The 23,231-nt window shown below is 29.7% G+C and overlaps 2 protein-coding genes across 2 annotated transcripts; one reads left to right on the top strand and one right to left on the bottom strand.

Moving 5' to 3' along the window:
- Nucleotides 1–101: 101 nt before the first annotated feature.
- LOC108335499 (uncharacterized protein At2g23090) lies at nucleotides 102–1,949 on the bottom strand. The gene is made up of 3 exons (XM_017571525.2): nucleotides 1,700–1,949; nucleotides 1,518–1,558; nucleotides 102–492 (listed from the first exon to the last, which is right to left on the bottom strand). Exons 1-3 carry the CDS (start codon nucleotides 1,773–1,775, stop codon nucleotides 373–375), a joined length of 237 nt encoding a protein of 78 aa, XP_017427014.1. The 5' UTR covers nucleotides 1,776–1,949; the 3' UTR covers nucleotides 102–372.
- Nucleotides 1,950–16,400: 14,451 nt separating this feature from the next.
- LOC108321376 (subtilisin-like protease SBT1.7) lies at nucleotides 16,401–19,316 on the top strand. The gene has a single exon (XM_017553122.2). It carries the CDS (start codon nucleotides 16,674–16,676, stop codon nucleotides 18,954–18,956), a length of 2,283 nt encoding a protein of 760 aa, XP_017408611.1. The 5' UTR covers nucleotides 16,401–16,673; the 3' UTR covers nucleotides 18,957–19,316.
- The last annotated feature ends 3,915 nt before the right edge of the window (nucleotides 19,317–23,231 follow it).

The following is a 23,231-nucleotide window of genomic DNA, read 5'->3' on the forward strand; positions in this document are numbered from 1 at the left end:
TCTTAATTGTGTTAAATTTTGCTGTCCCAATAATTGTGAAAGGCAGAGACCATTCAGCCTTGTGCAAGCAAGGAAGCAATGAAAGAGAGGGAGTCAAACACTTATCTATGCTTTTGTAATGATTTTATAATAGGCTTAATATGGACACTAGCACATTCACCAATTACAAATCCACAAATAAAAGGGGAAACTAAAACAGTTTTTCACACTTAAACAATGGAAAAAAACGTATTAATCATCCCCTCTCGTCTCTAACTACCCCCAAGACACAATACACAAAACACACAGACATATTCAATATAAAAGAAATTGAAGATCTATGTGGATATGTAGAACAGACCAAATTGATATTATGGCTGAACATGCATTCCCTCATTTTTTAAGATGAGGAAAACAAGCATAGAGATCAGATTTGGGGTGTTTGGCTTCAGCATGCTCCTTGCACTTCACTTCTGATGTGGTGCACACAAATGTTTGCATGCAAACCTTACACTGCGATCATCAATTACAACATTATAGTCACTACAGTAATGCAATAAGAAAGAACTAGCTCCCCCTTATAACACAACCAAAACCAAACCATCAATCTATTAAATATCCCACATCTTTGTGATGGAATATCATACGTAAAGTGAAAATGTAAATAATCTGACAGAATAATACCTTCGCAGACAGATTGAAAAATTATATATAAGGTTGATATAAGTATACAGCGTATGCATGAGACAAATAGAAAGAAATAGGTCAAACTTCAAAAGAACTGCCTTTTGCTTACCGAGTATATACTTAGTCCAACAAAGAATCAATCACTCATGTCTCATTCAGATAATAAACTTCTCAAAACCCATGTCTTCTTCAGATAAACTTTCCCACAAACACTTTTAGGTGAAAAAAAGTTATGTAAATTGATCGGTTTCTAAAATTTAAAATTAGTTTATTCATAAATTAATTATTTTAGCTCTCATTTTCTTTTTCAAGTGCGGATTTTAACTTAAACATAACATAATTTTAATTTACCTAAAAAAAAGTAAAATCTTATGTGGATAAACTTGTCCAAAATAACTCGGAGAAGCAACAATGAAAATTGAAATAAAATTCCAAAATAAACTAAATTTTTGCTTATGCATGTTTTCAAAAAAAAAAAAAACTAAAGCTAATTTTAGTTTAAAAAAGTAACTTATGTCATTTTTCTCTTATTTATTTTCTTATCTTATTAATACTTATGAATAAAGTTATCCAACGATGGTCAAACACATCTTAACTTCTTATTGAAAAGTTTTACCTTCTATTTGATCAAACAGAACGTCTTTGGTGAATTTCCAAAAATACCAATAGCTAAAAGTAATTAATTAAATATTGGGATGAAAGATTACAAAGTGATTCTGTTGGAGAGTTTCTCTCAAGAAGGGAAGGAATTCTACCTTCTAATTACAAGCCATCATATTATATAGCAATCTAATTTTACAATCTTTGAGGGGTTGTGATGTCAGAAAAAGAACTAAACAGAGGAATTGTACCTGAATGTTCATGGCTTTCTTGTTTGAATCCAACTGGCTTCCTGCAAAGGATTATTAAAATCAACAACTACATCAGATCTAACACAAGCCCCAATTATTTTCAATTGAAATATTTTTTGTCCAACAATTCTAGTTTACTCCTAAAACGTACGAAATTCGAAAAATAAAAGGAGAAAGATTACCCTTAGCCGCAGCCCTCTGTTTCTCGAGATTCTTCTCGCGAGCCATCTTAGACTTTTGGCCATTGCCTCCTCCCATGGCTAACGGGCACCAAGACGAGAGACTCAAAACACAAAACCCTAACTTTTCTTACAGAGGATTTGGGTGCTGAGTCTGGGCGCAAGAGAGAATGGGTTACTATATTTTTATACGAGAATGAGAAAGTGATTCTCACACGCAATTTTTAGGTTCATTAACTTCGCGTTTGGATTAGATTGAAACTTCTTCTTATAACTAGATTCTAATATTCATATTCAGCTAAAGCAATTATATTTTTCAAATCTTGTAGGTAAGGGACAGTTATGTAGGTATCCAAACATGTCTCAAATTTAGTGCGCTTTTAATGTAGTAGTATTTTCCACACCACTTGTCGGTATCCCTTGTTATTGAGATTGTGTTTGTTTCTGGGAGTTAGAACAGTGAATTTCAGTCGATTTAGAAAGAATGAAAAATGAAAGTTTGTTTGTTTAGATTAAGAAAAATATAATAAGATTTAAAAGAAAAAAAATGAAAAATTACTAGAATTAGTAAGTAATGGGACGTAAGTGATAGATTGAAAGTAATTATTTAATTGATAAAAAGATATTAATTTAATTTTAATTATAAATAGTGTAAATTATATTATTATAAAATGTGAGTGATTATTTAAATTGAAAAAAAGTATTGATAAAAATTTATATTAAATTAAGATATGATTTTCAGTAATCAAGATAAAATAAAATTTTGGAATTAGTTTATAAGTGTTTTCAAATAGTAACACTGAATGTTTTAAAATTAAAATAATTCAATAATAGAGTTTTTTAAATTTGTCTCATTGCTTGAAACATGTATCATCTTTCTATAATTCTTTTTCTTAATTTTTTCTCGCTTCTCTCTAAAAATTCTAAATCATCGATCATTTGTTTGATTACCTGGAAGCTCAGATCACGGCAAAGTAATCTCCACTTCTATCAATCAATTTTTAGTATAGAGCAAAAAAAATTTGACTCATTTTCCTCTTTCGTTCTTAATTTGAAATCACTCGAAGTCATTCTTCGTCGCATGCATCTAATTGTTTCTTTTCCTAGTTATTTGGTAATTTGAGGTTCTAAGGACTTATTCCGTTTTCAATTTGGTGTTTTTGTAGGCGTTTCTAGAGTACCTCGAACTCTAAGCAAGGGTTCAATGTTTTTAGAACCCCGTTGTTCGGTGTAAAGTAAGAGAAACTAAATGTCTACTTTTAATTGATGTTTGTTAAGTCTGATGCTTGTATGTTTATTTAATTAATTGAGTTAGGAGTTCAAGAATTTTGTTATGTTAATTTTTGTTTAGTTAATTGATAATCTGTTTTGAATGTGATTAAATTTGGGATGTCAATGTTGTTATGAATTGCATGTTATAAAGTTATTTTGATGTGTATACTTGACTACAAGGTGTTTGAAGTGGTGAGTGATCAAATATTTGGGTTTTAAGGTTACAAATGAAGGTTTTAATAGGTGAGTTTGTGAGATAGGTATTGTTGCGAGAAAACAATTATTCCAAGTTTGTTATGGGATCATTTGAGACTTCTAAGAAGTGTGAATTGGGTGAAAACTGATCTAGAACCAAAGGTTAGTCCATGATTGGTGTTTTAGAGGGTTTTAAGTGTGTATTTGGAGTTTTGAGTAATGGAATTTTGAAGTAAGGAGTTGGGACAAAATTGGAGAGTTTGGGGTTCTTGTTTGAGGCATATATGATTGGTTTAAGCTATTAAATTGTTGAAATTGGTGTTATAAGTAGTAGATTGGAGTTTAGAGGAATTTAAGTAATCAAATTGGGTTTGAGGTAGTTAAGTGGAGTTAGATATATATGTGTTTTCGGATGTCTATCAATGTCTAGAGGGTATATTGGGAGTCAGTTGAAATTGTATATAGGATAGCAAAGATTATATTAGAGGTGTAATAGGATTTGGTGTCGCGTTGGGCACCCTCCAAGCGCCCCTAGGCGCCCTTTTTGCGAGAAGAACTCGCTCGAGTGAGTGTGGCGCCTGGGCGCCCCTTAGCCAGTTTTTAGATTCTTCAATTTTTGTCTGTTTTTGTGTTTTTTGAAGCACTGTTTTGAATCTTTTGATGTATGTGAAATGATTTAATGTGGGATATGTTGTGATACGTAAAGTTGTATGTGTATGTGTATGTATATGTATTGAATGGAAAGTTGTGAAAATGAGTTCCAAGAAGGAACTTCTTGGTGGTGGTTTCAAGTATTGTAAGTATGAATATAGGAAGCTCAGTCTTGGGGTTCATTCTAATACTTTAATGATCATTCATTCTCAAAAAAGAAGGGTGAGGCATGTGGTGAGAGTAGTAGGAGGTTATAGTCTATGTGTTTTACCTTGGTCTAAGGCGAGTGATAATAGACTAACCTTGTATGGTAGCTTGGGATGGACCAACTATTTCACCACTACAAGTGCAAGAACCGCAATAACTTGATATTCATATTAATCCATATATTTTAGTCTAGGTGTTTGCATGTTAGGATGTTTGAATTGTGTGTTATGTAACATCGAATTAAATTGAGAAATGTTTACTATATATTATTAATGACTCTTGCATCACTAACTTATCCTTTATTTGTATTTTGTTGTTTTTTTTCTTGTGTTTGAATTGTCTTGACTGTGATCATCTAGTGGATGTGAGTAGAGAATAATAAGATGATTGTGGACCATACTCTAGATGGAGAAATCGCATATGTTTATATTTTTTTTTAAATCTTTTATATGTATAGTTTTGATCTTGACCTATTTTATGGTTATATTAAGTAAGTATAATGAAACTTTTTATTCTTTTCTCAATTATTTTATTTTATTAAATATTTATAGTATGATGCTGTATTTTTAAGATATTGCAAAATGTATGATAAATGTAATAGAAAAGATAAAAATACAACCATATTTCATAAATGAATTAGTGAAAAAACATAAAAACAAAATGATAATTTTTTGGAAAGTGAACTGACTTTTCAATCAAATCTCCTGGAAAAATATCGCTCTATCCCCTGTTTCTCTAAATTCATTCTTATACATCCTCTCATATCAACAATTGATACAAATTAATCAATCACATGCATTTTTATATAAATAATTCGAAACAAACAGCTGAGGTTTATTTAATCCATCAATGTGTTCCAAAACGAGGAAATATTATAAGTAGGTAAAGCAATTCTATTTTTCAACACTATAAAAATATATTGATTAAATTATTGACCTGGTTGATTAACTATGCTGTTAATTTTTATCAATATTTATGTTTTGTATTATAATAAGATAAGCCATTACAATAATGCTATTAAAATAATAACATAATTAATATTTAATTCTTCTTTTATTTTTATTTATAGTACTCAATCTACATAACTTTACTTTTTGTTCTTCTTTCCTTTTTCACTGTTGCACTTTTTATTTCTTAATTTAAATTAATTTTAAGAATCTAACTACGTCTCCAGTTTATTATAACTACTTATAAATAAAATTATTATTATAAATTTTATAAATTTAAGAATAATTATTTATAAATTGAAAACAAATTGTCAACTTTTTTTATTTAAAATAATCATGTATGTAAAACTACGCTATTTATAGGAGAAGTGTTTTCATTAGCAATGGGAGTTCTTAAATTAAATATTAAAATAAAATTGAAAGTTATAAATGTGATATAATTATTCCACAGGATACGTGAACCATGTTAGAGTTTTTATTTTAAATTCTCAATTAAATATGTATGAAATCTAAATCTTTATAATATGATGAGATTGAAACTGTTATAAGAATATCACTCATATAAAAATTTCCAAAAAGATATTATCTTACTCTAAATGAGTCTTGCTTTTGCTACATTATTTTTAATATCTTTAAAAAATTTGTTTTAATAATAAAATTAACATTTTTATCATTTTAATCTTAAAAATAATAATTTAATTATTATAATTAAATAATTTTTTATTTTTAAAATTCATTATCTTATACAATATTAGCATTATAAGGTATTATTATGCTCCAATAGAGATTTTTTTAATAAAATATCGATAATATGTCCCTTATATCATATATATGCATAGTATAATACAATACGCGGACAATGTTCCAGCTGGATGCCAATAATAATGAACTCAAGGCTCCCTGTCCACCCATTCTCTTTTTCTTTTTCCAAAACTTATATATATTTTTTAAAAGTGATTTGTTTTGTAGCTTTAACCTAGTTTTAAATTTGTATCCATGTGCAGTTCATATTTGTTTATATATTTATTAAAAAAATAGATGTTAACAAAAAATAATAAATTATTTTAAGTTTATTATTTAAATAAAATCAACGTGAAAAATAATTTATAAATATAGGAAGTTAATATATTTATAAAAATACTAATAATAGACCTTATTGTAAAAATTATAGGATAAATTATATAGAGTAAATTTAATAAAAATATAAAAAATATGTAAAAATATATATAATAAACTCACTAAAAATATAAATATGAATAAATTTGTTTAATATATATTACTAAACATGATACAAATTTAACAATAAATATTAGATAAATTTATTCATATATATCATTTATATTTTTATTGAACCTATTCTATATTTTTATATATAATTTATTTTATAGTTTTTACAAGATTTATTACTTATACTTTTATAAATATATTAATTTTTAAAATTTATAAATTAATTTTCACATTGATTTTATTTAAACTTTAATTATGAACTTAAAAATATTTATTATTTTTTCTTTAAAATCTAAATCTTTTCTAATGAACATATAAGCAAACACCAACACATGTGTAAAGATGAGTTTAACACTAGTTTAAGTATAAAAATATGTTCGGTCATATTCAATTTTAATAATATGTAATCGTTATTTATTTTCACTTTTTATGTTGGTATTAAGTTATCATAATTAAAATAGGTTTTTAAATAAGCTCTGAAGTTATATCAAGTTTTTGTCTAGGTAAGTCAATCCTTTAAAAGTGTTTTTCTGTGGTAAATATTTGAGCCCTCTCATTTTAACCCGAATTAGGAAAATGTATTTGACTTAGCATTGTACATTTAGATTAATGGATTTGATCTTTTAATTTTAGAAAATATTTAGTCTCTTTTTAACATTGAAAACATGGTATATAAATAATTAGGGAAGGAATATTATTTTCATATTTTTTTTTAAATTATGGAGATAAAAGTCACAAATATGATGTTACACTTGATTACATTTTACTAAAGTAAACTCCGACGACAAAATATTTTGAAATAGTCAAAATAATTAAATGATGTTCACGTCTATTTTAATGAATTTATTTATGAGCATGTTACTGGCTATATTTTGAGTCACAAGTATGTAATTATTATGTTAACATTAAAAAAAAAGTATGATTTTTGTGACCAATAAAATGGTAAATTTTAATACTCGTCTTAAATGGAATTTCTGATAATTGAAATAATCATCAAATAAATAAATAAATAAATAAATATATATATATATACACACGTGTGTGTAATAAGTGGACAAATATAATTTAAACTTTAAAAAAAAAAAGTTGTCAAACAATCAGAAATCACAATAAGGTTGAGAATGTGTGTGAAAAGTCATAATGTTGATTATCACAAATTACTTGATAAAATCAAATTTAGATTTTATAACTCAAAATTTAAAAAAAAAAATCACAAAAGAGAAATTTCAATTTTCATCAAAACTTATACCTCTATCACATTTCAAATGCATTCTTTTATAAAATGAATTGAACAATACCCTCCTAAATTCTCCATAAGTAATATTTAATATTTTTTAATAATTAACCTTGCTAATGTTGCCTTTAATCCCATTATATATTTAATTTAAAAAGTAAAAATTACAAAAAACCTAAAAATTACATTGACATCTAGAAATCATATTATTCTCTTTTTTAAGAACATTCGTTCTCTAATATTATGAATAGATTTTTTCAAATAAAAACATAATATCTAGATAAAAGATCAACCTTGGTTTTCCATTCAAAAACTAGAACCCCTGCAAACACCATGGATTGATTTATGTCAAATGACATGATATCGAGACATCTCACAAAAAATACTTTCTCATTTTGTTGAATGAAAAAAAAACAATGTTTATATAAAAATAATATCGCCTTGAACATTATTATTATTATTATTTTTCTTTCTCAAACCATTTTTTTTATTTCTCTTATTTCTATTTTTTTTCTTAGATTTATTTTTCTTTCAACTCATTTTCCTATATTTTTGTTCTCAACTCATTCTCTTTAATTTATTTTTCTTTACAATTTTCTTTTCTGTATTTTTTTTTCGTTTCTTTTTTTTTTTTATCACAATTTGAGCATGTCTTTTTCAGTCCTTATCAAATATTTTTTCTTCATCTTTATATTGTTACTTTTTCCTTTCTTTCCTTCTTCTTTCCTCAAAATTATACTTCAATTTGTTCTCTTGTAAAACAAAAATCATCAAAAAACAACTTATGGTATGCATTGAGTTGATGATATTTTAAACACTAATACGTGTCATAAACTTTGAAAATAAAAACTGTACAAAAAACACACTTAATATGAAGAACTTATTTCATAGTAACTTTAAGAGCTAGAGTTGAAACTTTGATCCTAACTTTTGGGAAACAAAATGAGTCTTTTAATATTTAGTTTAAAAAAATATATTAATGTCACAATAAAAGAATATGATAATGTGTAATAAGTCATGATCGTCAAAAGTTATCATGATAAAATCATAACATAAGTTATTATAATTCAAAACTTCAGAAAACTTATCACAAACAAAAAGTCTCATTTTCTATCACAATTAGTATATATTTATCATATTATAAGTTTATCCTTTTATAAGATGAATTAGACATTACTTTCTTAATTTTATTTTGATTCTTAATGAGTAATATTTAGGTTTAATAGGTTTGAAAGTCCCTATATTTGCGGATTTGTTTCAATTGGGTCCTTCAATTTTGGAAGTGATCAATTGGATCCCCACCACCGGCCTAATTTAATATTTTTAATAATTTCTAATTATATTTTCATTTATTAATATATTTAATAATTAAAAATGTTAAAAATTCATCTATACAGCTGGTGCCACTTGGATGCCATCTATATTTAACGAAAATGTTATTATTGAATCAAATTGACCAAATTAGGGACCCAATTGATCACTTCCAAAATTAGAGGACCCAATTGAAACGAACCCGCAAATATAGGGACCTCCGAACCTATTAAACCTAATATTTAATACCCATTATTGTTAACCTCCACCAATGTTGCCTTTAATTTTTATTCTATATCTAATTTAAAAAGATAAATATTACAAAAAAAATTAAAAATTACATTGACATCTTCAAAATCGTACGAAAGAGACATGAATTATCCATATAAGATATCATGAAATTTTCTTCAATTCAAAATTTTAAAGACAGAGATTTGAGTATTTTTTTGCTTATATATTTCTATCTTTTCTACTGGAAAACTCTCAATTTATTATTGGATTCTTAATAATATGATTTGTGACATAATTTGACAAGTCCTAGACTTTTCTATATCTCCTACTTCTTCACGAACTGATATAAACAGTCTTTTTTAACTGGTGTAAATAGGGTTTTTTGTCATAAAAAGAGAAATCAGCACAATTAATGACTCCTTTTGGCTTATTGGCAGAGGCAATCTATGTTTTTGGAGGGACAACTTGCTTGGCACTCCTATGGTTTATTGATGTTAATTCTAACTTCCTGGATTCTTAGTATCTTGCATTTCTAAATTCAAATCAGCTTGCTTTATTTGGGTTTGATTTGGGCTTCCAAGTTGTGTTCATCTTTTGTCCTCTTATATCAATACCTTTTGCATAAAATCAACTTGAATGGCATGCTAAAAAAGAAAAAAAACTTATGTTCAAGACGCAATCAGTAGCAAAAATAACACAACAATTAAGTAGCTCGATCGTAATTAGGGAAATTTCTGAAAAAGCTCGCAATCAAGTGGCATGGATAATCAATGCATTATATTATAACTAATTAAGATGAAAAACTGCACCTACGAGTTTTATGAGCCTTAACTATAATTGAAGTGAAGAAAGATGGTTTTATGTGGAATATATGACGCTATAAAACTCCGACGGTGATGGTCTTTGTCAATGTGATCCATACTAGGAAGAGGACGTATAAGAATTTTTCATTTTTGGGCAGTGTTGTGTCATGAGTGGTGTTCCCAGGAAAAGAAAATTAGAAAACATGGTTTCAGGGAAAATGAGTTGTGAAGGAGGACAATACTATCATAATCAGACATTAAGTAACGTGATGTAACAAGTATTTGTAAGTTGTTGTTAGCGTGTAACAGCGAAAGAAGGTATATTACGAAAACGCGTCATGACGCAGTGAACATGACGCTCCACCCACTGATTAGCAGCAGAAGACGTTTCACTGTCTCTTGTGCTTTATACAAACTATTTTGCCTTTATGTTCTGAAAAATGTTGCATGCATCATTCTATTATCTAACGGTGTCACTGGAGACACTAAAAAGTGATCTAAGAGTATGTTTAAGGTCACTGATAATTGCTTTTAGGACTTCGATAGAAGCTTATTCACAAAACAAAATCACGTCACAATTAACTGAATTAGTTTTTAATTATGTTTTTATTTTATAGTTTAAAATATCAGTATATTATTATATAATTGAATTGAAGTTCTTAAATTATTCATAACAATAAATTGTCTTATTACTAAGGATAGAATCATTAACAAAATAGAATTTATTATCGTTTGCAGAAGAAGAAGAAAAAGGAAAAGAGACAAAGGAATAACCAATAACAAAGGCGATAATATATGTGATCAGGTCGAAGGAGAAGAAGAAAGAGAAAAAAAAGGAGAAAAAAAAAGATTAAATTATAATATTTATTGAAAAAAAATATCGATAACTATAAAAAATATTTATTGATGAATAATTATCAAAAAAGTTTTTTATTATTGTAATTATTAACAAACTTTTTGTATGTTATTAAAATTTATTAATGAATATTGTAGTTTATGGGATGACAACAACTGATAGAGGAAGAAAAATAATAAAAGAAAAAAAAAGAAAGAAGAATAAAAGAATGAAGGAGACAAAATTGTATTTGACGATGAAAATAAAAATTGTCAATAATTATTAAAAAATATTTATCAATAGATAATTGTTGACGAATTTTTTTATATTAGTAATTGTTGACAAAAAATTGTATTCATCAATAAAATTCATGAACGAGCATTTTATTGTAGATTTTTAATCGTTGATAAATTGAAAGTAATTTTGATGTATTAACAAAATTATGTCATTATTGATAAATATTATCTCTCAATAAATATTTTTTTTACAATTAATTTTTTAATTTTAAAAGGTTGCATTATTATTATTTTTCTTATTTTTAATTATAGTGAAATTAGGTTTTGTTGATGAGAAGTGTAGTAAAATGATTTTTCCCTCTTTTAGGTTTTAAATAAATTTTTTGGGTTTATAGCTCATATAATTTCTCTTACTTTTATTTTTTATTTTAAAAATTTAATTGATAACGTAATAGTTGCATCATTAGTCCAATAAATTGTTAAAACATAAAAAATCTAATGGAATAATAGTAGTTTTTTAATAAATAAAATATATAATTTCTCATCCATTTCATCAATTTATTTGAACAAAGATAAACAATATTAATATAAGTTATTAAAATAAATTACATAGTTGTTATAAGATAATAGCTACATTATCTCTTAATTAATATTGTGATTCGATAACAAGAATTTAAGGTAGAGAAAGAATATTAAAAATGCTAAAAGGTTTTTTAAAGATTAGAACCAACATTTGTAAAAGGGATACGAATATATATTAAACTGTATTAGAAATTAGAAAAGATAGATATGTAGATTATTAGATTTTCTGGGTCTCATAACACTCTGATAAATTCATTAAAGTGGTTGAAATTTCTTAATAAATATTTTTTTTCATATATAAAAAATGTGAAAATAAATCCCTAATCACGTACTTTAGGAATTATATCACTAAGTATTAACCGCTAATATTTTACTCCTGAAAAATTATTAAGGTCGCACTAACAAATATATGAATTCATCAATAATAAAATCATATGAAAAAAAGAGTAAAATTGCATGATTTGTGTTCACAAACTTAAAATCACGCTAAACACAATAAAAAGATTGCTACTAGTAAGACAAAAATAAATATAATATATGTCCACTGATTTTCATACGAATAAAATGAAGCTTATTTAATGACTTTATTTTATAATTTAATATAAGTATATATATATATATATATATATATATATTACTTATCACTCATGTTTAAACCGTTGAATATATTTATTTTGATAGCAAAATATGTAAAGTTGAATTGACTGAGAATGTAATTCAAAGGTCATTTCAATGAAGGTAATATGACTTTGAAGACCATTTTCAGGTTGGTGTTTGATTTTAAAAAGATAAAATAATGAAAAATTTAGAGAAATTCGTGACATTTATCTAGTAAAAGTTAAGTTTAAAAATTATTTTGTTCTAATATTTTAGAGGGTTTTTTTTTCATTTCTTTTCTTATTCAATCTTTATTTTATTAAAAAATATTAATATGGTCCTTCTATTAAATTTGCGTTGATACTATTTTGGAAGGTAATCACGTGTCAATGATTCTGGAAAATCTTTTTCAAAATTCTTAAATTACATCTTTCAACGAAGTTCCTCTCACCACAAGGGCACAACTTTTTTCTATGACAAAATCTAGTTGAAGGTTCAGCTCAATTTCAAGAAGTAGTTGGTAAGAAGATCCAAAGGATGAAGGAGAAGTACCAAAATATTCTCAACAAGATTAACTCCAAAAAAGAATTATCCTTTAAGAATGTGTATCCCTCAAGCTACCTTTAAAATCTCTTGCAAGATTCAAAGTAGTGTGATTCTAATGTACGAAAATTTCTTAGATGACTGAAGAAATCAATCCTTGTCCCAAAGCTAACCCTACTCTTGTCCTAACCTTAGTTTTAATTATGTAATTCACAATAATGAAAATTTTTTCCTCTCTAAAAAGATCCATTTCAATACGTGTCTTGCTGCTCGTTAGATATAAATAAAAAAATATCTACACATTTTTTTATATATTTTTAAATTTTGAGTTAAATTATTTAAAAACAAGTCTTTAAAATGTAAATTTAGATAAAAATATATATAAATTATAATTCAAATAAAATTGTACATTGTAAAATTGTACACTGAAATATTAATGTCAATAATTTAGTATTACCAAAACATTGCACCAAACATAAATTTTAAAAAATTAGTCTTTTCAAAAATAACTTCAATTTCATTTATTTAAATGAGAAATATAAATATATAGAAGTCAATATTCATCCATTAATATTTCTTTCACTAATAATTTTATTTTTATCAATTGCCTTTTTAAATGCAAATAAAATTTGTTAATAAAGATTAACGGGTAATAAATATCTACGAGTTATATAATATGATATAAGCATTTGAACCACACTCAGTCATCTCTAAAACAACCTAAGTATTTTTCAAACATGCAAAACACTCATAGTTAAAACCTTGAATATTATTTGGAAAACGACCACTCTTGGCTAAACAATAGTGGTTGTTTGAGTATTGTTTAAAATACAATCCCTCTTAATTAAATAAGTTGATATAATTTGGAATACAATCCCTTTTAGCTAAGATCACTCTTGACTAAACTAAGTATTATTTAGAATCTAACAACTCCTTGCTAAAGTACTTAGTATTGTTTGATACACAACCACTATTGTGTAAAATTGAAATGTTTACAAATAAAGTGATATAAAAGATCACAACATTGTCAACTAAAAAGAGGATAATGTCCAATGATAGATACAAAGAAGAAGAAAAATGTTATTTTAGACTACTAATGAATACAAACAATATTCATTCGTACAACTACAATGTCAAAGATTTCTTAAGAGCTTGCACACATTTTTGTTGCAAGATTTTCTTTATCAACCTTCATTCTTTATAAAGGAATAGTCATTGTAACTTTTTTTTTTTGTAGTTTTTGAGCATACTTTGAAGTTGTAAGACACATTAAATTCTTAACTAAGAGTTAAATGTGTGACATTTTAGCAACACTTTTGGACCATGATAGAGTCTCACAAGCCCAATAGATAACTACTTTTCACCTTTTTAATCGAAATACAAGACATAAAACAACTAACTAATTTCGTAACATTGACATTCTGCTTATTTTTTTCAAAGTATGAAATAACTTTAAGCTTTCTTAAAAAGATTTTGATATTTATAAAACACTGTGAAACCCTTTCAGAAGAATGAAAAAAAAATACATTCTACACTCTTGAAATGATCATTTATAAGTTTGACATATATTACGAAGGGCTTAAAACTTCAACCATACAAAGTACACTAATTGTCAAAGTAAAACATTTTTCAAACAAAGAACTTACATCTATTAGATGAAATACAAAAACAAATAGTATTTGTGTTTGTTTAGTCAAACAACTTGCATCTGCTGGGTTAAATTGAACACTTACATATAATATAATCTGATACTCATAAAGAATTATGTTTTAACACTTTGATATTTAATCACAACATCAAAATTATGTAAAAACATCTTCTGAACTTAATGTGCATTTTTATTTATAGATATTTTGAATAATATTATTATAGTTTGTATGTGTGTTGATATTTTATCCGAGTGTGAGAGTTATAAATAGATTCAAAATCTTTTAGTTAACATAACTATCCATTACGTTCATTTGAAGAATCTTTAATATTAAACATTTTTTAAAGTATTGAAAATATTAGTTTTAGCATGCAAGTGGAGAAGATTGAGTTAGCATATCAAAAACTTTATTGAAATGTACTAATAAATGTGGATAGCTTCTTATCACCATGTTATATAAAAATAATGTTAACTAATACACACAATCCAAATATTGCAAGTAAGACAAAAAGAAAGTATAATTCTAACTTTATATGTTCTGTGATTTTCATACGAGTATATCTAATTGACTTTATTTTGTAGTTTAAAATAACTGTATACGCATTTTAATTGAAAACTATGTTTAAACCGTTGATTATAAATATTTTGATAGAAAAATATGTAAAGTTGAATTGATTGAGAATGTGCTTCAAAGTCCTTTCAATGAAGAAGGTAATATGTCTTTGATGACCATTAAAATGTTTGGTTATGATTATCAACGTCTATCACGCTAAAGTATGACAAAAAATAAATTTGAAAAAAGGATAAGAAATAGAATAAAATATTTAATTATTTAAAATAGTGGAATAGAAAAATAGGTATAATTCAATTAATTTAATAAAAATAATAAAAAAATAGTAAAAGGAGTATAAGGTTCTTTAAATTAATTTTTCTCCCTTTCGCTTCAATTAAACAAAAAAAAGTTATTTTAATCCCCTTTCGCTCCTTCTCTTCCAATCATCGCGGTAAAATACCCATTTAAAATGTTGGATGAAGCAATGAAAGAAATTAAATTGAATAATGTAATTATTAGGCGGGTAAGAGAAATAACAATAACTAATATGAGCTTATTCCTATTTTTTGTTAGTTTTTTTTAGCTTTGAGAATTTTATTATTTTATTATTTTTGCATGTGATCTTATCTGCCAACTCACTCGCAGAAAAATATACTTTTTAATCCACATATAATGAGGAGGCCATGCTTCAATATTATATTCGTTTTTATTTTATTATTTCAATATATATTTATTTATGGTTTTATTTTCTCTTTCCACATGAAATGAAATTAGAGATATAATTAAAAGAAATTATGTTATCTTGAGATCTAAAAATAAAAAATAAAAAATATTAAGAAAATTGGACAATTAAAGATGAAGAAAGAAAGTAATAGGTTGTGGTAACTGGCGCGGAGGACCAAGACTTTATTTGTCGTTAAATAGGATTTTGATTTGTTCTGTAAGGAACAAGAAAAAGAGAATGATATTACTGAAGTCAAATTAGTCCAAGACGAGAGTCCATTATCGGAGTAGAACAAATGGTAAAGATCTCGTAATACTTATTGAAAACTAAAGATATATTTATTCAGAAAAAGGGAGAAAGTTAGTTGTTGAGGAAACAAGTCGTGCTGTGTTTGTTGTCAATTCATGTAAATTCCCTTCACGGAAGAAAGCCCGTGAGTGAAATTTCTTGATATTGGTAATCCGTGAACCACTTTCTTAACAGAGGAGGAAAAGGAAAACTTGGTTGGCTGGTATAGACAAAGACGCCAAGGTCCAAAAACCATACCTAACTAAAATATCTCTGATTTAATAAAGTTGAAGTGGAGTTTGTGTAAGACTACACTACAAATATATACCCGTGAATCCAAACACTACTAATTTACAATATCTCGACCTTTAACTTATCTTCACCGTCTAGCATCTAGCATGGTATGCATGTAGGCATTGCGCAGATTGAAAAGGTATAAAAAAATATAGGTAAAAGGACGCAGTTGAAGAGTTAGTAGGTAAAGGATTGGTGTGTGAAGTAACGTTTGGAGAACGTGGTGGTGTGGCAGACAGTGTGAAGGGTCCTGTTAAAAAGCCAAAGCATAATGAAGCTTTAATCTGCCAAAACAGGTAAAGGTAGAAAAAGAAAGAGAAATTAAATAAAAGAAAATATTAATAATAATAACTGAGGGAACGGTCATAAACGAACATGTGAACTAAATATAACGTCTTAAATGGGCTAATTTAGATAACTCGTATTTCTATCTCTCAGCAATTATTTTGAGAAGCAGACAACCACCCACCGCATCCTTACTTTTTTTCACAACATTGCTAAACTGGCACACTCCCATAAAGTTTGCATTAAAGCCACCACTCCTTAAAGCCACAACATCTATTTTCACTTCCCTCTACCCTGCTCCCTCACTCTCTCCCATGGCTTCGATTTCCACAACTTTGCCTCTGCTTCTCTCGCTTCTTCTGTTACTCGGTCGCTACCATGCGGCTCAGGCGCCACAACCGGAGAGGGGAACCTACATTGTACACGTGGCAAAATCGGAAATGCCCCAAAGCTTTGAACACCATACCGTGTGGTATGAGTCCTCGCTCAAATCCGTCTCTGACTCGGCGAAAATCATTTACACCTACGATAACGCCATCCACGGATATGCGACTAGATTAACTGCGGAGGAAGCGCGTTTGCTGGAAAGCCAAACTGGGATTCTGGCGGTGTTGCCGGAGACGAGGTATGAACTTCACACGACGAGGACGCCGCAGTTCCTGGGTCTTGACAAGAGCGCGGACATGTTCCCCGAGTCGAGCTCCGCGAGTGACGTCATCGTCGGAGTCCTGGACACTGGCGTTTGGCCCGAGAGCAAGAGCTTCGACGACACGGGGCTTGGACCTGTTCCTAGTAGCTGGAAAGGCGAGTGTGAAACAGGAACGAACTTCAGTGCTTCCAACTGCAACAGAAAGTTGATCGGAGCCAGGTTCTTTGCGAAGGGTTGCGAGGCCATGTTGGGTCCTATTAACGAGACTGAGGAGTCTAGATCCCCTCGCGACGATGACGGTCACGGCACCCACACAGCCAGCACAGCCGCGGGATCTGTGGTTTCCGGCGCAAGTCTTTTCGGTTACGCATCCGGGACGGCGCGTGGGATGGCGACGCGCGCGAGAGTCGCTGCTTACAAGGTTTGCTGGAAGGGAGGGTGTTTCAGTTCGGATATTCTTGCGGCAATTGAGAGCGCGATACAAGACAACGTTAATGTGTTGTCGTTGTCGCTTGGTGGTGGAATGGCTGATTATTACAGAGACAGTGTCGCTATTGGAGCTTTTTCCGCGATGGAGAAAGGGATTTTAGTTTCTTGCTCCGCTGGGAACGCGGGTCCTAGTCCTTACAGTCTCTCAAACGTGGCACCATGGATAACGACCGTGGGTGCCGGTACTCTGGATCGTGACTTCCCTGCTTATGTTGCTCTAGGGAATGGACTTAACTTCTCCGGCGTGTCGCTATACCGAGGTAACGCTTTACCTGATTCACCGTTACCGTTTGTTTACGCAGGCAATGCCAGCAACGCTACGAACGGGAACTTGTGCGTGACGGGAACCTTGTCGCCCGAGAAAGTAGCCGGAAAGGTTGTGTTATGTGATCGTGGATTAACTGCTAGGGTACAGAAAGGTTCAGTTGTGAAATCCGCCGGTGCTTTGGGCATGGTGTTGAGCAACACGGCCGCCAACGGCGAGGAGTTGGTGGCTGATGCTCATCTGTTGCCGGCGTCGGCGGTGGGGGAGAAAGCAGGCGACGCCATCAAGAAGTATTTGTTTTCCGAGGCTAAACCGACGGTGAGTATTTTGTTCGAGGGAACGAAGGTGGGGATTCAGCCATCACCTGTGGTTGCGGCGTTTAGCTCAAGAGGTCCCAACTCGATCACGCCTCAGATCCTGAAACCAGATCTGATCGCGCCAGGTGTCAACATCTTGGCGGGGTGGTCAAAGGCCGTGGGTCCCACAGGTTTGCCCGTTGATAACAGGCGCGTGGATTTCAATATCATCTCTGGGACCTCGATGTCTTGTCCTCACGTGAGCGGATTAGCCGCTTTGATAAAATCGGTTCACCCAGAGTGGAGCCCAGCCGCGGTTCGATCGGCTCTCATGACAACGGCTTACACCGTTTACAAAACCGGTGAGAAGTTGCAAGACAGTGCAACGGGAAAACCCTCCACGCCGTTTGATCACGGAGCGGGACACGTGGACCCGGTGGCTGCCCTCAATCCAGGGCTGGTGTATGATCTAACAGTGGATGATTATCTTGGTTTTCTCTGCGCGTTAAACTACTCTGCCTCAGAAATCAACACCCTGGCGAAGAGAAAATTCGAGTGCGACGCGGGCAAACAGTACAGTGTGAACAACCTGAACTACCCGTCGTTCGCGGTGTTGTTTGAATCCGGGAGTGGGTCCGGCGTGGTGAAGCACAGTCGAACCGTCACTAACGTGGGGCCCGCGGGAACGTACAAGGCTACGGTGACGTCAGACGCGGCCTCAGTGAAAATCTCGGTTGAACCGGAAGTGCTGAGTTTGAAGGAGAACGAGAAAAAATCGTTCGTGGTAAGTTTTTCATCCTCGGGTTCCACACAAGACAGAGTGAATGCGTTTGGACGGTTGGAATGGTCTGATGGGAAGCACGTGGTTGGGACCCCAATCTCAATTAACTGGGGTTGATCAAAGGTTCATCACTCACTCGAAGAGGGGTGTGTCTTGATTGGCTACTCATTTTACTTTTTAATATTATAATATTTAACTTTTCCAAACAAAAAAAGGGTCTTAAAAGTTAGGTTTGATTATGGCTGGGGCCTTCTGCTTGGTTGGAGTCGGTCTGTTTGCTCCCTGGCATTGGAGAAATGTTGCAAGCCAAAGCTACAATTGGCTCATTTTTCTTCCACTGTACAGCCTCTCCTAATCATTCATTCATCTATATTTCTTCCACCCATTTACCTCCATTCATTATCAACTTTCTATTTTCACACCATAAACCTACGGATCATTAATGCTATTCAAACTATCCCTTGTAATTCCGTCAAACTTCACTCTCTTTCTACCAATGCTTAATTATACATAATTATTTCGTTGAACAACTTTTTTCACTCAGTCTCTTCATCTAAGTATTGTATTTTTTCTAATAATATTATTTTTAATCTATTTAGTCTATTACGACATTTCACGATAAAACTGAATGCAGAAGGCTAAAACTATTATCGCTGCCAAAACAACATTAAAGTACTAACGATATTCTAATACATACTTATACTGAATTTGAGGACAAGCTTTTTTTAACCGTTTTTTCTTCTCCTCACACCCTTTATATGTTTCCTATAGATAAACTTCTTGGGACTATGTTCCAACAGATATTCTTGAAGAGTTGTTTGATGTCCCATAAAATCAATTTTAGAATGCATTAAATACATTTTGAAAATTTGGTTTACGTTGGGGACATTTGCACTCGTTAGAAATATCGGAGGGGAATGAGTGCGACAATGGCAAAAGGAATGGGTGAAACATTGGTGAAGAAAAGCGAATGAGATACTGTGCAAGAAATGGATAGATGTTGAGATGAAGGGTGTGAATGGAGTTAGACGAATCATTTAACATCAATTGCCAATAAGTGTTGGTAGATTATTTGTCATTAATTATGCAATTTTTTTTCAAGACTTTTTAACCCCAATCACGGATCTGTGGTCCATTGTACGAGCATATAGTGGTTTTATAATTATTTCATATACTCATGATTAGTTAGGCCGTAAACCACTAATTCACTTTGTCAAATTAGCCCTTTTTGTACCAAGAAAATAAATAGTTTTCATAAGAAACACTGTAATTACTTAGTTATGTGATGTCTTCAAATTTTTTCTTATATGACATTGAGAGAATTATAGTTTTAAAACACATTTATCTCTCTCCTAATTATGAATATTATAACACTTATATTTTTTATTTTATTTTATTATATTATATTTATAGTAGTATTAAAATTATATTATTCTATTTATTTTTATTTGTTAAATTGACAGAAAATATAATATTTTTTTATATTATTATTGTGCATACCCAATATAACAAATATGATATAAGTGATGCACTCTAATAAGGTTTATTACGAAATATTCTTTTATATATATATATATATATATATTTGTTGGTATAAATATTATATATTAATAATATATGTGATCAAATTTCACTAGTTTGATTACGTCGTGATATTCCTTAATATAATATATTTATAGTATATTTAGTATATTAGGTAATGTATTATATTATTATTATTATTATGCTAATTATCATATATATATATATATATATAAGATATAAGTTGTTATATTTGTTGATATTATCAGTTTTTACAACAAATCTCATAGGTCCAACATCCTATAAATACACAATATTTCATCAAGAAATATATACATTCTTATACTCATTACTCGATTATCATAGATCATAAAACTTTCTTACTAATTTGAGTGGCAGATAACTTTTTGCAGGTGAATCTTCTCCTTCTGAACAGTAAGAGTTTCAGGAACATACAAGCCATCACTTGGCTCTTGCCACCTATTGAAAAATCCACACTCCAAATTCTGGTAAGAACATCTGATGCCTACCTTAAAATTCAAGTAAAACTTTATCGTGCCTTTAAATTTTATATTATCCTTACATGATATAATTATTTTATATTGAAATGGATGACAAAGATAACTCATCACTATTAAGAACTGCCTCACTCATACTATCATTAGTATTTATGATTAAAATTTTTGCAACACTTTTGAGAAAGTATTATCTTCACACCTTATCTTCTACATTAATATTCTACATTAATATTTTATTATGATATAATAATTTACCAAATATTTGTGGAGAAATTCGTTTTTTCCCTTTGCTTGGTAACACATGCCTTTAAAAAGTACTACAAGTTCCAATGGTGGCCAAATTATGAAAAAGTTTGTCGAGAAATGCTCTAACTCAAGCTTGAACATGCATTTAGGATGATCATATGACCAAACTAAAGTTGAGGTTCTACGACAATAGATGGACATTGAAACTCCAGTCTAGTCATGGAGAATGCATCTGTTTCTAGGACGATTTTTCATGAGAAAATATGCCAAAGTTGAGCAAGTGCTCTAAAAGAAAACCTTCTTTGCTTGCCAATAGCAATTTTCCCTAAGGAAAAGCCCTTTCGCCATAACTCATGCTTATTAAACGACCAATGTACCAAATACACTTACACCGATGTCTCTGATTTCCACTTTGTCATCGCAGCCCCTGTACATGTCTGCACACTACATTGATCCACGCTAAGAATTCACCAAAGACTAGTTATCTCCATCACTTGATATTCATTTTAAGGGATTACAATGGTTCCCTTATGTGTTATTGTGAGATCACCTATTGTGATTAGCTAAAAGGAAGACCAGAGCAAGTTCATTTGCAAGAAGTTGCACTTGAAATGAAGGCCAAAGTAAGCATGCATATAGCTCTAGGGAGAAACCAACGCCGCCTACTCACCAAAGCCTTACGATCAGAGTCATTTAATCTACTCACTAAAGCCTTATTGTCAAGACTCGTTTCTCCTGCTATCCAAAAGCTTTACAAGTAAAAATTTCGTTTGTTCACCAAAACTTTACACATAGAGCATTATACTGAGCTTAAATCGAAGCTTTATAGGTGAAACAAACTTTCCCTTTTCCCCGACTCACCAAAACCTTCTAGAAGAAAAAAGAACACAACCTAGCTTTACAATTACGGAAGAAGACATAACACTCAATCTTGTCTTCCAAAACCAACTAAATCGACTAGACAAAATACACAATCACGTCTTTTAGTCTCTTTTGCTTCCTTTTATGTTGTTTTTAGACTTGCATGCTTATTATGATGAAGATTGGAATTGTAATCCTAATGATTTGAAATCCACTGTCAAGTGGTGTATTTTTCTTGGTGTTCACTTATATAATGGAAGAGTAAGAAACAAGATGTTACCAATCATCCATAAGTTGAGTATCGTGCAATGGCTTTGACTACTTATGAGATTATTTGACTGTGTTGGTTTCTTGCAGATATGGGTATCTATGTGAAAAACCACACGCCTATACATTGTGACAATAAAAGTGCTATTTATATTAGTGCAAACTCAATTTTTAATAAATGAACCAAATATATTAAAAAAATTATCATTTTACTCATCATCATCTTTAACGGGATATTATATCTTTACTAATTGTTCCTTCGACTTTAGAGATTGTATATATATTTACCAAATCATATTTTATTTTTTATTCGATAAACTTTCAATAAAACATCTAGTCATAACTAGCCCGAGAATATTAGCTTTATATATATATATATATATATATATATATATATATATATATATATATTATATAACACACATCTTAAAACATTTCTACACTTCTATATTTAGAACATCAAGTATATAAATAAAAAAACACTTAATAAAAGTAACATAATAAACTAAATAAATTCTAATATATTTATCAGAATGTAGACTTTAAACTATATTATAATGTAATAATGTTAAACGATTTAAAATCTTAATATACCGCCTTCACAGTCATAATATCAAACATTAAACTATATATGATTTCCACTAAAAATGAAATAAAGAGGGTATATTTATTTATTAGGTTTTCATATCATTAGTTAATCAACATATATTTAAATTAATTTTAATATGAAATTGGTCTTTATATAAGCTAATGAATTTATATAAAGATTTATAATTTTGTCAGGCTTAAAATAAACACACAAGAAATGAGAAACGAATAAGATAGTGTTGTTGTAAAATAGAATAAACAACTTGGGTTACAATATTGTGAAAATTGGAAATATTTTAATGTGAAACTATTCACAAGATTCTTTCTACATTCGATGTAGTGAAAGTTTGAAATGAAGAAACGTTTAAGCAAAGCATGAGCCACAACACTG

The sequence above is a fragment of the Vigna angularis genome, chromosome 1 (genome assembly GCF_016808095.1).
Source record: "Vigna angularis cultivar LongXiaoDou No.4 chromosome 1, ASM1680809v1, whole genome shotgun sequence".
NCBI lineage: Eukaryota > Viridiplantae > Streptophyta > Magnoliopsida > Fabales > Fabaceae > Vigna > Vigna angularis.